The sequence below is a fragment of the Alexandromys fortis genome, unplaced genomic scaffold (assembly GCF_014885135.2).
Source record: "Alexandromys fortis isolate MF-2015 unplaced genomic scaffold, M_Fortis_MF-2015_v1.1 scaffold_74, whole genome shotgun sequence".
NCBI classification, from domain to species: Eukaryota; Metazoa; Chordata; class Mammalia; order Rodentia; family Cricetidae; genus Alexandromys; species Alexandromys fortis.
The window spans coordinates 8185124-8201213 of NW_026068008.1; the positions used below are offsets into that span (position 1 = coordinate 8185124).

Sequence of the window (16090 nt, forward strand, 5' to 3'; positions counted from 1 at the left end):
CGGGATGATTGGGATAAAGGAAGGTTGGATAGGGGAGCAGGGAAGCACATATCTTAATTAAGGGAGCCATCTTAGGGTTGGCAAGAGACTTGGATCTAGAGGGGCTCCCAGGTGCCCAGGGCGATGTCCCCAGTTAGTTCCTGGGGCAGCTGAGGATAGGGAACCTGAAATGGCCCTATCCTATAGCCATACTGATGAATATCTTGCATATCACCATAGAACCTTCTGTCTTATCTTTAATGTGAGATTCTCTATTACATTTCATGTATTGGGCTGTGAGACTTACCTCTGAGGTTTTTGTTTGATTTTATAAATTTACCAGTACTGTTGCACTGTAGAATTAATTCCCCTTAGTTATTCTACTTCTACTTTTATTTCTTTAATTGTTCTCATCATTCCATTTCACTGGTCATGTTTACACAGATTTATTTAATAAGTTTATTCATACCCTTTCTGTGGCCTTACAGCATATTCTTAGTAGATATTTTGAAGTCTTTTTCTCATGGTTTATCTATATTGAACTTATCTGGGCCTACTCTAGTATTCTTTCTGGGTTTTGAGGAAGGAATAATTTCTTTGCTGTTAATGGCTGTGTTTCTCTGATGACATATCGTACTCTGGATTTCCAGATGGTTAAAATTTTGTTTATATCTGTTATTGTGTTTTTAAAAAGTAGGTGGTTCTACCCTTTATTCTACCTTTGCTGTCCTTTCTGGATCTTAGGAATTTGGTTGGCTGTGGATTGCTTCTAAACTTTGGCTGACATGTTCCCTAGTGTTCCTGGCTGAAATGTGTTCCTAGTATTTATAAATGGAGAGAGGAATGGTGATGTCATAGAAGCTGCAAGGTGAAAATGTTCACAGGAAACTGGAGGGTGGTGGTGCATGCCTTTAATCCCAGTACTCAGGAATTAGAGGCAGGAAGATCACTGTGAGTTCAAGGCTAGCCAATTACAACTAACCCGTTATTAATGAACTTGTATGTGGAAACCAGCTAAGTGCTCTACTGGAATATCTGTCCAGTCATAAATGGGATTTTTTCCTTTAAGAATCATCAGCCTCTCTGCATTGAATCAGAAAGCCCTCATTTCTTGTCATCACTGCCAAGCAAATGCCATTCATTTTAGTTCAAAGTTTGCCTCACTTGATAACAGATCAGTGCATGTTGTAGAAGGAGGAATAGAAGTAAGTGGTAATGTTTCATCCACCACAGGGCTTCTTACCATTTTCTTTCATGGCTACTTCCCACTTGGTAATTTTACTTGATGTGTGTGTGTGTGTGTAATGAAGTAAGTACATAAATAAAATGTTGAATGATAATAAATCATAGCAATGCTCAAATTTATTGGAAATACATAAAAGTCATCATTGAACAAATAGAAAAGAAAATTTTCATCCTAATGGGACAGATTGTGCTTATGTTCTTCACCTAAAGAATAAAATCTCTGCTAGATAGTTGAGAATATTTTACTTAAACTATTGTATACAATTTCTATATATCGGAGAGTTTGGTTTTATAACTGTTAAAACTAAACATACCATATTAGATAAATATCTAGTAAAATTGGCATAAGTGTTTAGGGCCTGTGGTTGTTTGAATGAAAATGTTCTTCATAGGATGACGGTATTTGAACCCCTGTTCCTCACTTGTTGGTAGTATTTGAAGAGTTTAATAGAACCTTAAAATAGAGTCTTGCTGGAGGAAGTATATCACTAGAATGGGATTTGAATGTCCTTGTTCACACCCTAATGCCATCTATGCTTCCTGCTTGTTTAAAAAGGTGTGAGTTCTCAGCTTTGTACTACTACCACCATGCCTTCTAGACCACCTCAACATGGTGGACTCTTATCCCTCAGGATCTGGAAGCATAAATACATCCTTTCTTCAATGAATTTTGTTGGTCATGGTGCTTTGTCACAGCAGAAGAAAATAACTCATGCAGAACCAATTTGGATATTATTAGACATTGGTATTAATGTCAAGTCAACTATAATTAACAGTTAATTTTAACTTAATTTATATATAAATATGCTGTTCTTTCATCTCACCTTCCCATGTTGGCACTTATCCCACAAATTCAAACTTACATCTTTAACAATTGTTGTCACATGTATACCTAAACAAACATACATGCAACTTGTTGTGTTCATTCAGTATTGCCTGCATATGTAAGTTTCTATGGCTGACTGGCTCCAATTAGTGTGTTCATCCATTGAGAAGACTAATTCTATCTCTCTTATCAATTGTTAATTTCTATAGTTCTTCACGGATGTATGGAGCTCAATAATATTGCCCTCTGTGTTGAGATATCAATGTGGTAGGAGTCATCCCAAATTTTATGAAACTTTAGTCATCATCAATCAGCAATATTAAAATATCAAACATTCTAACACAATTCAGTTAAATTATGTACCCATTTGACACATATGTGGCTAGAAATATAGTAGGAAAACACAAGAATATTCGCTTGGTTTAATTAAAATTATTTATTGGAAGAAACTATATATGTATGTATGTATGTATATATGTGTGTGTGTGTGTGTGTGTGTGTGTAGTGAACTTTATAGCATCCAAATTTCTCAAATATGAGCAGAAGTATTACGGGTAGCATCTGTTGATCTCTGAAGTTAGACAACCATAATTTGTGTAATGTGCACATGATATGATTTCTTACTCATAGATTTAATGAGGTGCTCACTGAAAGAAAGACTTCAAGTTTGTTCCAAGTTTGATTATGAATTAATATTTGTCATTACAAAATAAAAAGATATTATTGTTGTCAATTTCTCATGTTATCCACTTTAAGCTAAATGACCCCAAATATGAAGGTGAACCAATATTTAAGACACTGAGCTTTGGGAACATTGCACTGACTGAAATTGAGCTTACAGACAACAGTACATTAACATCACTGTAAATCTATATCACATTTGTTGACTTGGGTTACTTCATAATAAGATTTGTTATTGGAAATGAACAAAATTGTGTCTTTCCTAGTTGCCTCATGAGTTCAACAGTATGTACCTAAAAAGAGTAAATATATCTAAATTCTTATCTTCAGGAAGCACTGAAGGAAACAAAGCACTACTTTATATTCAATACGTTCACTAAATACATGCAGACATGTGTTGAATATCCAAGCCATCAATAATATTTTCTCAGTAAAAGGAAGACAGTATATAATCTCTAGAGACAGGAAGAATTACTTTAAAGAAGATATAATTTGATTGTCTCCATAATATGGGACATGAAAAGTTCAGATGTTTAATGTGTCATTTTCTAATGTATTTTTCATTTATTTTCCACAGGAGAAATAAAAAGTCCTACCAATATAATTCCAAAATCTTTACTGTCTGGCCTGTCCATTGTTATTCTATTGTACTTACTGACTAATATATCATACTTGACAGTTCTGACACCCCAAGAAATCATCTCTTCAGGTATGAAGATGTAGAAGTAAATAAGATAGATGCCTCTCTGTTCTCATAGTTAAATATGACAAGTTTTATAAGATATATATATATGCTATTGCACAAATTTATATAAAATAGTATGTTTATATTTTTGGGCTTTTTAATGAATCTAAGGAAAATATAATGACCTGAGCTTAAATTATAAGATAAACAATCACATGTTAACAAGTAAATTATATATACAGAAGGCCATGTACCAAGAACTAAAATAAATGAAAAAGAAAAAAAGAGTAGGAAAAGAGGACAAAGAAAATGAAAAGACAGCTGAGAAAGCAGAAGAAGAACACAAAGCATAGATATTATGCTCAGATGCTTCATCCTTCAATATACACTTTTATCTTTACAATGGAAGAGGCTGTTCAAAATAGGCACCATATCCTTACTTTGCTAGATGTAAAACCCAGTGACAAGATTTTCATTAGGCTATTATTAGCATCCACCATAGATTGTTCAAAATGTAAGTCACAACCAGTTCTCAGCCACATTTTGCATATTATAACACTGCCCTTCTCTAAGATATTACTAGTAATCTCTAAATGTGAGGAGCAATTTTTATGATAGGCATATATATATATATATATATATATATATATATATATATGATGGATATATATATTCATCACAATATCACTAGGAATAAGTATGGCTCCACCACCAGTCATTCATTATTGTCTGGACTTGCTCTCAAAAACATAATTTTTTTGGAGATAAATGTTTATTCTGGTTGGAACTAGAACTTCAACATTTCCTTCATACACATGAAAAATGGGAAAATTTCTATTCCAGACATAGGCAGCAGCACTAATTTTAAACAGCATGATAAAAAGAAAGGGCATACACAGTCTTTCTTTAGGATATTTTCAGTCTTATACAAATAGTCACAAAATGACATAGTAATATAAGCAATATTTGGCAATGTCAAAGGGGACATTGTACAGAAGTGTTTTTAAGTATATCTGCAATATAGGAACATTAAGGGGAGGATATGTGGGGAAATGTCACAGTTCACAAACTTTACAATGTATTCTACACAATAGTAGCTAAGTTTTAGGCCACTTTTACTGGGAGGTATGTATCATACAGTGCAGGGCCTCACAGCTAGTACTGTCTTATTATTTGGCAAAAGGTTGTGTATTGTTAATACATGAGATAGACATAGTAAGAATCAGGAGAGCAAGAACTATTATTCCTGCTACTGAGCAGCCTTGCGGCTCTCAAATATGCACATCTAATGCTGGACATAACCATTCACAGAGAACAACAGATTAAACAGTAAGAGACGCCTTCTCTTAGAATGAATTGACAAATTCTATTACATAATGTATGGATATAGGAACAATTACAGAATGCTGCTCTATTGTCTTTCAAGCAAAAAATAACTTTAGCTTTTTGAATTTTCATTTAATTTTTCAGATTCTATTGCTATCACATGGATGAACAGAGTTTTCCCTTCGACACAATGGGCTATTTCTTTGGGGATCTCAGTTTCACTGATGAACACCATTTCTTGTGGAATACTTTCAACATCAAGAATATTTTACTGTGCAAGTCAGGATGGAAAATTACCTTTCATATACTCAATGCTTAATGAACATCATTCTCCAGTTGTAGCAGTCTTCATGATTATCATTTTGTCTTCTATTTCAATAATAACTTCAAATTTAATTTACTTAGTGAAATATGTGGGACTAGGAGCATGGTGTTTAAATTTGATGAATATGATAGGGTTGCTTAAAATAAGGTACCAGAAGCCTGATCTGCCAAGACCTTATAAGGTAAGTCAATATGCAAAAAATGTTGAATATATAGTTTGTTTGTTGTTAAACCTTTCTCAATAGCTGTGAGTTTCTTCTAACCACTCTATGAAGCAATAACTCTTTTATTCTTACCAAGCATTTGTGATATTGACCATTTGAGCCTTCATTTTTTTCATTGTGTGAAAGGTAAAAACCGATATACTGCAGGGAAAACAGATGGCATCATTATCTTGCAGGGAGCAAACAATAGTACTAAGGAGAAACTTACAATTTCCATGCTCAAATGAGCTGCCTCACCTCATAATTTTACATAGTAGAAGTAGATTCCTCTTTTTTGCTCATTTTCTTAGTAGACATTTTATTTAATTCAAGATGTTAAGGAAAGACTTATGTTGCACGGTTTTCATTTAAATTGTCTTGGTAATATGTAAATCACACAGTTATATAACATGAATCCGTAGATGTTCCATTATCTTTGCCTTCCTTTTCAATAGTCCTATGAATATCCTAAAGAATTAATCTGTATAATGGTTGCTGAGATAATAGAAAATGATGAAAACAATTTTGTATTTTTGATAGTGACTCTAATAAGCCCATTAGAATCGTTAATAAATAACACATTCACAAATTTTTCCCTAGGCATTCTGATTTATTCAGTGTCTACTGAACCACAGGAATGTATACTAATATTTTTCATCTTAGGATTTTAATATATAGTGAAAACTAACTGTATTTTGAGAAATATCAGTCTATATTATATTCCAAATTCTTTTTGAAATTGCTTCTTCTACAAATGTATCCCAAGTCAGCCAAATGAATGATACCTTTAATACATTGTATATCTCTGATATATTTCAGACAATCGTATGGAACATTCTTGAAAATTGACCACATACTCGGTAACAAAGCAAACTTCCACAGTTACAAAAAAATATTAGTAACCACCTGTGTCTTATCAGATCACCATGGATTAAAGTTAAAATTCAACAACAATGCTACCCCCAGAAAGCCTACAAACTCATGGAAACTGAACAGTCAACTACTGAACCACACCTGGATTAACGAAGAAATAAAGAAAGAAATCAAAGTCTTCCTTGAATTCAATGAAAATAAAGAAACAACATACTCAAACTTATGGGACACTATGAAAGCAGTCCTGAGAGGAAAGTTCATAGCACTAAGTGCCCACTTAAAGAAAGCAGAGAAAGCACACATTGGAGACTTAACAGCCCACCTGAAAGCTCTAGAAAAAAAAAAAGAAGCAGACTCACCTAGGAGGAGTAGAAGACTGGAAATAATCAAACTGAGGGCTGAAATCAACAACATAGAAACACAGAAAACAATCCAAAGAATCAATGAAACAAAATGCTGGTTCCTGGGGAAAATCAACAAGATTGATAAACCTCTATCCAAACTAATCAAACGGCAGAGAGAAAATGTGCAAATTAATAAGATCAGAAATGAAAAGGGGGACATAATCACAGACACAGAGAAAATTCAGAGATTCATTAGATCTTACGACAAAAGCCTGTATGGCACAAAACTGGAAAATGTAAAAGAAATGGACACTTTTTTAGATAAATACCATATACCAAAGTTAAGCCAGGACCAGGTGGACAATCTAAATAGACCTATTAGTCGCAAAGAATTAGTAGATATTATAAAAAACCTCCCTACCAAAAAGAGCCCAGGACCAGACGGTTTCAATGCAGAATTCTACCAGAACTTCCAAGAAGACTTAATACCTATACTCCTTAAGGTATTTCACAATATAGAAACAGAAGAGTCATCGCCAAATTCCTTTTATGAAACTACAATTACTCTGATACCAAAACTACACAAAGACTCTACCAGGAAAGAGAATTACAGGCTAATCTCACTCATGAACATCGACGCAAAAATCCTCAACAAAATACTGGCAAACCGAATCCAAGAACACATTAGAAAAATTATCCATTATGATCAAGTAGGCTTCATCCCAGAGATGCAGGGCTGGTTCAACATATGAAAATCTATCAATGTAATCCATCATATAAATAAGCTGGAAGAAAAAAACCGTATGATCATTTCATTAGATGCTGAAAAAGCATTTGACAAAATTCAACATCCCTTTATGATAAAAGTCTTGGAGAGACTAGGGATACAAGGGTCATACCTAAATATAATAAAAGCTATATACAGCAAGCCGACAGCTAACATCAAATTAAACGGAGAGAAACTCAAAGCCATCCCACTAAACTCAGGAACACTAAACTCAGAAACCCACTCTCGCCATACCTCTTCAACATAGTGCTTGAAGTTCTAGCAATAGCAATAAGACAACATAAGGGGATCAAGGGGATTTGACTTGGAAAGGAAGAAGTTAAACTTTCGTTATTTGCAGATGATATGATAGTGTACATAAGTGACCCTCAAAACTCCACCAAGAAACTTTTACAGCTGATAAATACCTTTAGTAATGTGGCAGGATACAAGATCAACTCCAAAAAATCAGTCGCCCTCTTATACACAAAGGATATGGAAGCAGAGAGGGAAATCAGAGAAGCTTCACCTTTCACAATAGCCACAAACAGCATAAAATATCTCGGGGTAACTCTAACCAAGGAAGTAAAAGATCTATTTGACAAGAACTTTAAAGCATTGAAGAAAGAAATTGATGAGGATATCAGAAAATGGAAGGACCTCCCTTGCTCTTGGATTGGGAGGATCAACATAGTAAAAATGGCAATTCTACCAAAGGCAATTTATAGATTCAATGCAATTCCTATCAAGGTCCCATCAAAATTCTTCACGGATCTTGAGAGGACAATAATCAATTTTATATGGAAAAATAAAAAACCCAGGATAGCCAAAACAATCCTATACAATAAAGGATCTTCTGGAGGCATTACCATCCCTGACTTCAAACTCTATCACAGAGCTACAGTAATGAAAACAGTGTGGTATTGGCATAAAAACAGAGAAGTCGACCAATGGAATCGCATAGAAGACCCGGAATTTAATCCCCAAACCTATGAACACCTCATTTTCGACAAAGGAGCTAAAAGTATACAATGGAAGAAAGAAAGCATCTTCAACAAATGGTGCTGGCACAACTGGATGTCAACCTGTAGAAGATTGAAATTAGACCCATATCTATCACCTTGCACAAAACTCAAGTCCAAATGGATCAAAGACCTCAATATCAGTCCGAACACACTGAACCTGATAGAAGAGAAAGTGGGAAGTACCCTACAACAGATGGGCACAGGAGATCGCTTCTTAAGTATAACCCCAGCAGCACAGACACTAAGGACAACATTGAATAAATGGGACCTACTAAAGCTGAGAAGCTTCTGTAAAGCAAAGGACACTGTCACTAAGACAAAAAGGCAACCTACTGACTGGGAGAAGATCTTCACCAACCCCGCAACAGACAAAGGTCTGATCTCCAAAATATATAGAGAACTCAAGAAACTAGACTCTAAAATGCTAATTAACCCAATTAAAAAATGGGGCACTGAACTGAACAGAGAATTCTCAAAAGAAGAAGTTCAAATGGCCAAAAGACACCTAAGGTCATGCTCAACCTCATTAGCAATCAGGGAAATGCAAATCAAAACAACTTTGAGATATCATCTCACACCTGTCAGAATGGCTAAAATCAAAAGCACCGATGATAGCCTTTGCTGGAGAGGCTGTGGAGGAAGGGGTACCCTCATCCATTGCTGGTGGGAATGCAATCTTGTGCAACCACTTTGGAAATCAGTGTTTCGGTTTCTCAGGAAATTCGGGATCAACCTACCCCTGGACCCAGCAATACCACTCTTGGGAATATACCCAAGAGATGCCCTATCATATGACAAAAGCATTTGTTCAACTATGTTCATAGCAGCATTATTTGTAATAGCCAGAACCTGGAAACAACCTAGATGCCCTTCAATGGAAGAATGGATGAAGAAAGTGTGGAATATATACACATTAGAGTATTATGCTGCGGTAAAAAACAATGACTTCTCGAATTTTGCATGCAAATGGATGGAAATAGAAAACACTATCCTGAGCGAGGTAACCCAGACCCAAAAAGATGAACATGGGATGTATTCACTCATAATTGGTTTCTAGCCATAAATAAAGGTCACGGAGTGTATACCTGGTGAACCTAAAGAAGCTAAAGAAGAAGGTGAACCCAAGAAAAAACATATAGTTATCCTCTTGGCTAAGGGAAGTAGATAAAATTGCCGGGGACAAAATTGGGATCTTGGGGGTGGGGTGGGTTGGGGATAAGGGGGGACGGGGAGAGAAAAGTGAGAAGGGGAGGATTGGGGGAACTTGGGGAAACAGGAAGATTGGGATAAAGGAAGGTTGGATAGGGGAGCAGGGAAGCACATATCTTAGTTAAGGGAGCCACCTTAGTGTTGGCAAGAGACTTGAACCTAGAGTGGCTCCCAGGAGCCCAAGGCGATGTCCCCAGTTAGTCCCTTGGGAAGCTGAGGATAGGGAACCTGAAATGACCCTATCCTATAGCATTACTGACGAATATCTTTCATATCACCATAGAACCTTCATCTGGTGATGGATGGAGATAGAGACAGAGACCCACACTGGAGCACTGGACTGAGCTCCCAAGGTCCCAATGAGGAGCAGATGGAGGGAGAACACGAGCAAGGATGTCAGGACCACGAGGGGTGCACCCACCCACTGAGACAGTGGGGCTGATCTATTGGGAGCTCACCAAGGCCAGCTGGACTGTGACTGAAAAAGCATGGGATAAAACCGGACTCTCTGATCATGGCGAACAATGAGGGCTGATGAGAAGCCAAGGACAATGGCATGGGGTATTGATCCTACTTCATGTTCTGGCTTGGTGGGAGCCTAGCCAGTTTGAATGGTCACCTTCCTAGACATGGACGGAGTGCGGAGGACCTTGGACTTTCCACAGGGCAGGGAACCCTGACTGCTCTTTGGATTGGAGAGGGGGGGGGAGAGGAGTGGGGGGAGGGGGAGAAGAGTGCGGGGCGGGGGAGGGAAATGGGAGGCTGGGAGGAGGCAGAAACATTTTTTTTTCCTTTTCTCAATAAAAAAAAAGAATCATATCAGATATCATCTTGAAAGTGAAAAATCGGATGAACCTGTGAGATACCTGAACAATGCCTTTCAGATTCCTGTTTATTGATTTTTATTATTATCTCCTGAGCATTAGTTACAGTAAATGGCAAGTAGGTGTATTTCAGAAGTATGAGTGTTCACGCTGAAAACATTATCAATCTAAAAGTGTGAAGTCACTGACGTGCTGGTTATTTACGTATCACAGTGTAAAGACTCAGCAACAACAGACCTTAAATAAATCAATATCCAGACCTATATTCAAGGCATACTTGGTGTCAGACATTATGAAATGGACAAACACTCCTATTGAAGAAAACACTAAGTCTTGTGTATAATGGTATATTGTTTAAAACTGAAAAGCAACCAAACCAATTCCTGTTTCAAGGTAAATGACAGCTAACCAAGATTGCTACATCCACCAAAACTATATTGTAAAACTAATATGGAAATAATGACAGTTAAAAACAAGTAAGTAGATGTTATAATACTCATGGCCATCAAATCATCTGTGCAGAATGTACTTAAATGAATACTGTATATCAAGAATGAAGAAAGAAAATATCATGAAACCACCACCCAGAATAAGCTTCATGAGAAGAATTGATGATTAATGGAGAAGTAGAAGCGGATACATTGTTACTAACATTCTTAACAAGTAACTCTCACAAATAGAGGAGAAAGAAAAAGGCACAATAATCTACACATCAGCATCAGGAAATTAATCAAAATTAAAGTACTTTTATACCATTTTCAATAATAAAATTAATTGCAAATAAATTCACATCACCAATAGAATGACAAAGATTACTGAATAGATGAGAATTAATAAGTAACTGCTGGACATCATTAAGAAACGGGCCTCATTAGCAAAACTGACCATGAACTGATAAACAAAGAAAGCAAGACAATTTTTTAAGAAAAGAGAAGCTGAAAACCACTAGAAAAAAACAGGAAGTAAAATACTACATACATATAAGATGGACAATTCACCAGAAATATAAACAAGAAATGCCTGCTAAATGATTGGAATTCCCAATTTCATTTTAAACTTACTGAACAGTAATGGACATAAAATATCAGATAAGTCCTGGTGCAATGACAGTAAGTGAATTCCATACAGCACTCTGATCTTTATGTAGTTCATTCAAGCCAAAAATAAATTTAAAAAATTCAGAGATAAACTATACTATACATCAAATAGATTTTAAGAGTATCTTCAAAATATTCATTGATTGTAAATTTCCCTTAAATGTCCATAAATTTATGTAAAAAATCCCTACAATAATGATTTGTCTCTGATCAGATCATAGTAGAAAATACTAGAAAGTAGTAGCAATAGGAACTGTACATTTATGTGGAGTATGGGCGGGACTTCTAAAACTAAGTGCCGTTTGAGAAAAAAAACTAATAAAGTAGATACTTTCTAAAATATATACATGTACATAAACAACCTCAGTAAAGCTTCCAAATAATAAGGGAGATTGAGCCAAAACCTGAATTTGTTGTCTCCAAATGAAGCTTCCAGGACTAGGTATGGGTTACATCTAAAAGAGTTGTTTGCTAAAAAGGCCACATTGAAGCTCCCAAACAACCAAAGCTATTATCAAGGACAAACAAACTCAAAGGAAGGCCCTATTGAAGAAAATCCCCACACAACTCATTAAACATAGAGATGAGCTAATGCCTAATTAGAAACTTCATCCCTGAGTAGTGTTGTTGGTACTGGAAGAAGCAGTTTTAAGGAGCTATTGAAATCAACCAACCTTTAAAAGCTGGCACCAATGCTTCTCAAACAATTCCATAAACAAAATGGAAGGAATGCTAATAAATCATTCTACAAAGCCAGCAGTACACTAATACCAAAACTACATAAAACCCCAACAAAAACAAAGAAAACTATAGAACAATTTTTCTGGTGAATATATGTGCAGCAAATTTTAACAAAATACTTCCAATCTGAGGTTAAGAGTGCAGAAGGGGAATCAAACACAACAGGAAACTTTGGCTTAATTAAAGAAATGAAAGGATAATTGAACATATTTAAATTGGTAATTGCAATATTACACATAACTAGACTTAAGGTCAGAAATCACATTTCTTGTTAAAATATGTATTAGTACATATGCACATATCAGACACAAGCACAGACATGAGATCACAAGAAATGATGATGTGTAAAAGGAAGAGACTTATGAGAACAAAAAAAGAAAGTCAAACATATATCAGGAAGCATAAGTGGAAACAATTTTATGGAAGGAAAGAGATAAATAAGAAAGAAAAGGAAATNACTCATTTTACCTATAAACACATCACTATACTATGGCAACTAAAATTATTATAAAGAAACAAAGAAGGAAAAGGAAGGAAAGAGTTTGGCTGTTTATAACTATTTAAGTAGTTTTCCTAATGCAGTAAAAGATCATTGTAATCATTATTAAGTAGAAAAATACTGCTGTTTTTGTTTATGACAAATGGTGTCTATACTGTTTGAAAATAAAGCACTGGCTTTTCTGAATGATGACTCAGTTAATAGAATAGATATTAATGGATACTACAGGCAAATAAGTAAGTTAAAAGTGACATTTTGTGGTAAGGAATATCTAATTTACTATTAGCTAATGCCAGGACTGCCTACTCTAAAACTTTTGAAGATGTGTATGCACTCACTTTCTTTGGGTTCTATAGCATTTTTAATGTGATTTTGTCATAAGAACTTGCCATGACATCACAAATCTTATTTTTTTTCTTTCAGGTATGGCTGCCATTCATATTTGGATCTATAGCTTTATCAGTTTTTCTAATTTTCACACCAATGATTCAGTCTCCTAATATTGAGCATGTCTATCAGGTTGTCTTTCTTTTCTGTGGCCTTCTGTGTTACTGGCTTCAAACTCACCTTAAAAGATATGATGTTTGTTTTGACAAAATCACTTGTTATTGGCAATTATTTTTCAATGTTTCACCATCTGAAAACCAAGATAAATTAATTAATTTCTAAAATCCTTACTAAAGGAGAAATATATTTGAGACTATGCATAATATAATTTTTAAGATATGAGTACAATTTTATTGCAATTTTGCTTTTTAGATGTGAATACCATTAAACATAATTCTTGCTTATATTATGTCTACCCTAAAAATTTGTTGAACAGTTTCACTTTCACTTCTTAAATGTAATCATGCAGTAAATAATGAATAGAAATGAGATTAAATTTTCCAAATAAACAATAGCTAAAATAATATGGAAATTTTATTTCTCATACGTGTCTAAGGCATTTTAGCATCTTGGCAAATGTATTTTGCCTCACAGCAAATCATAGCATTTTTAGGTAGAATTCTTTTATAACATATTTAGCGTAATTTCACTAACAGGGAAAGTTTGTGTAATGTGTTGTGTACACATAAGAATCAGTGTACTCTACCCAAAGAGTCACAGTCAGTGATTCCTCACTGGCTGCTCTCTCCATACATTGACAGACTTCAGCAGTGGTAAAAGAGAACACACAACCTTTACAGCTGAAAATATGCCCTTATTTACTCTTCAGAAAATGGTACCAAGTCTTAATGTCTAATGTTTTGCTAAGTATTTTAGCAAGTAATGCTTCATTATGCTTTATTATAATTTGTGAGGTATTTGTGTATGCACATTTGGGGTATGATATGGCAACATACCACACTGAATGAGACAAAATAGTATCTTGTCAATATATTAGAAGGAAAGTAAACTGGATTTCTGTCCTGTGAAAATATATTTAATGTGTAACATAAACTACAATGAGTTAACATATAAGATATATGAGAAAGAAATGTGAATTTCTCTGTTTTGATCAGTACACACACACACACACACACATACAGACTTGATAATCATTGTAATTGATTCCTTAACCAAAACATTTTAAAATGTTTCAAAGGGAAATTTTAACCACTTTGATTTTATCACATTAAATATAATTATTCATCAGATTACAATATTCTTTCCACAAATTGATGTAAATTTAAAATTTTAAAAATATATATTCCACAATTGTTTAGTACTTTCTTTTTAATAGCAATATTTTGAGATTCATTGTCATATCTACATGCATATTTCTTCAGACTTTTCTTATTGTCTCCACCATACTCTCACCTCTCTAGTTCTCACCTTTCTGCAAGGCAGTTCTCACTTCTGATTTCATGATAGTTACACTATTACCCACCCATTCTCCTCTCACCTTACTCATATCATACCTCTTCAACCATTCTCATAGTTTTCTTTATTCTTTAATGTCCAATGCGTACATAATCACAAATATATATATATATATTTGTGATTATATATATATATACTCAATCAAGGCCATACATATGATAGAAAATGGGATGTTTGTCTGTCTTGTTCTGCTTTATGCTACTTAAAACATCATTGCCCAGTTTCATAATTTTTACCCATATTGTCATTATTTGAATCTTCCTTAAAACTGAATAAAATTCTGATATATCCACCATGTTTTCTTTATCTACTTATATTTTTTGGATTCTCAGACTAATTCCATATTTGACCTATTATGAGGGTAGTAACATATATGTATGCGCAAGTGTATATGTAATATGCTTGCTTAGATCCTTTGGGTCTATAACAAAGAGTTATAAAAATGGAAGCTACAGTACTTCTAGATGTGAAAGTTCCGCAGTGGTTTCTAGAATGGTCATATGAGTTTACAGTCATATCAGCCCTGTATTTTTTTCTTTTGTCACCTATATCAGCACCAGAACTTATTGTGGTTTTCTTAAAAATAAACTAAAAATTTTAACAATTTTATTAAAAAAATTATACTTGGAGAAAATGCCTTACGTTTTTTGCTGGGATCACCAAAGTTTGTGTTGTTTTTTTTTTTTTTTTTTTTTTTCATGAAGATGAGTTCTTGCTATTTTTACATACAATTCCAGATAAGTTGGAAAGCATCATGCTTCCTTGATGGCTAGCCATAGAAAGGCAGATGGTGGTGAGTGCCATACGAGTGCTGAAAACAGAATCTGTATTTTTTTAGTAGAGAAACCATTCACCTAATGACTGACACATCTCTACAGCTGCTCCTACTGTTTTAAGATTATCTTTTCAATTATATGCACGTATATGGGTATACACACATGAGTGAAAGCCAGAAGCATCAGGTCCCCGAAAGTAGTAGTTGTAGCTGGATACAAGTTGCTTGACAGAGATGATGCAACTTGAACTCTAAACCCCTGGAAGAGCAAATAGTGTACTTTACTCCCGGGCTATCTTTACCCTAAGAGTTTATTTAAAGCCAGAGATTAGACAAAGCATGGAAAATTTTGGCCCATTATTTCTTTAAGTGTTTTACTCTCTGATTTCTTTATTTTTTTCTGGTTCTTACAATTTCATGTGTTGGATTGCTTCAGTTCTATTCAAGTCTATGATGCTATATTCTAGGTTCACCCTTTGTTTAATTTTTTGTGCTTTTCTGTGCTTTTATAAAAATTAATTTTAGACCCTAAGGTTACCCACCCAGAGCAGTGAGCCTCAAGGTCCCCAGTAAGAGAGCCCAACACCCTCAGCCTGGGCTCCAGGGGCTCCTGTGTTCTCCTGGATCCTGCACTGCCTGCCCCGTCCTTCCTTCTGTCCCTGGATCACTGGGCTACCAGGTGGCCCTGTTTAGGTGCTGAAGAGTTCAATCTGGACTGGTGAGTGTGTGCTATCCAGGGGCGATAGTCCCGGAAGAGAGCACAAACCCCCCTCCCCCAGCTCCTTCTGCAGGGCTGTCTTTCTTA

The 16090-nt window shown here is 35.1% G+C and overlaps 1 protein-coding gene across 1 annotated transcript in view; it reads left to right on the forward strand.

Annotated features, from left to right (window-relative positions):
- Positions 1–14636, forward strand: part of LOC126513404 (solute carrier family 7 member 13-like) — a 40870-nt gene extending 26234 nt beyond the window's left edge. Inside the window, exons 2-4 of the mRNA XM_050161768.1 lie at positions 3309–3440; positions 4887–5248; positions 13071–14636. Coding sequence (XP_050017725.1) covers positions 3309–3440; positions 4887–5248; positions 13071–13316 — 740 coding nt within the window. The 3' untranslated portion in view covers positions 13317–14636. The remainder of the gene's footprint in view (positions 1–3308; positions 3441–4886; positions 5249–13070) is intronic.
- The last annotated feature ends 1454 nt before the right edge of the window (positions 14637–16090 follow it).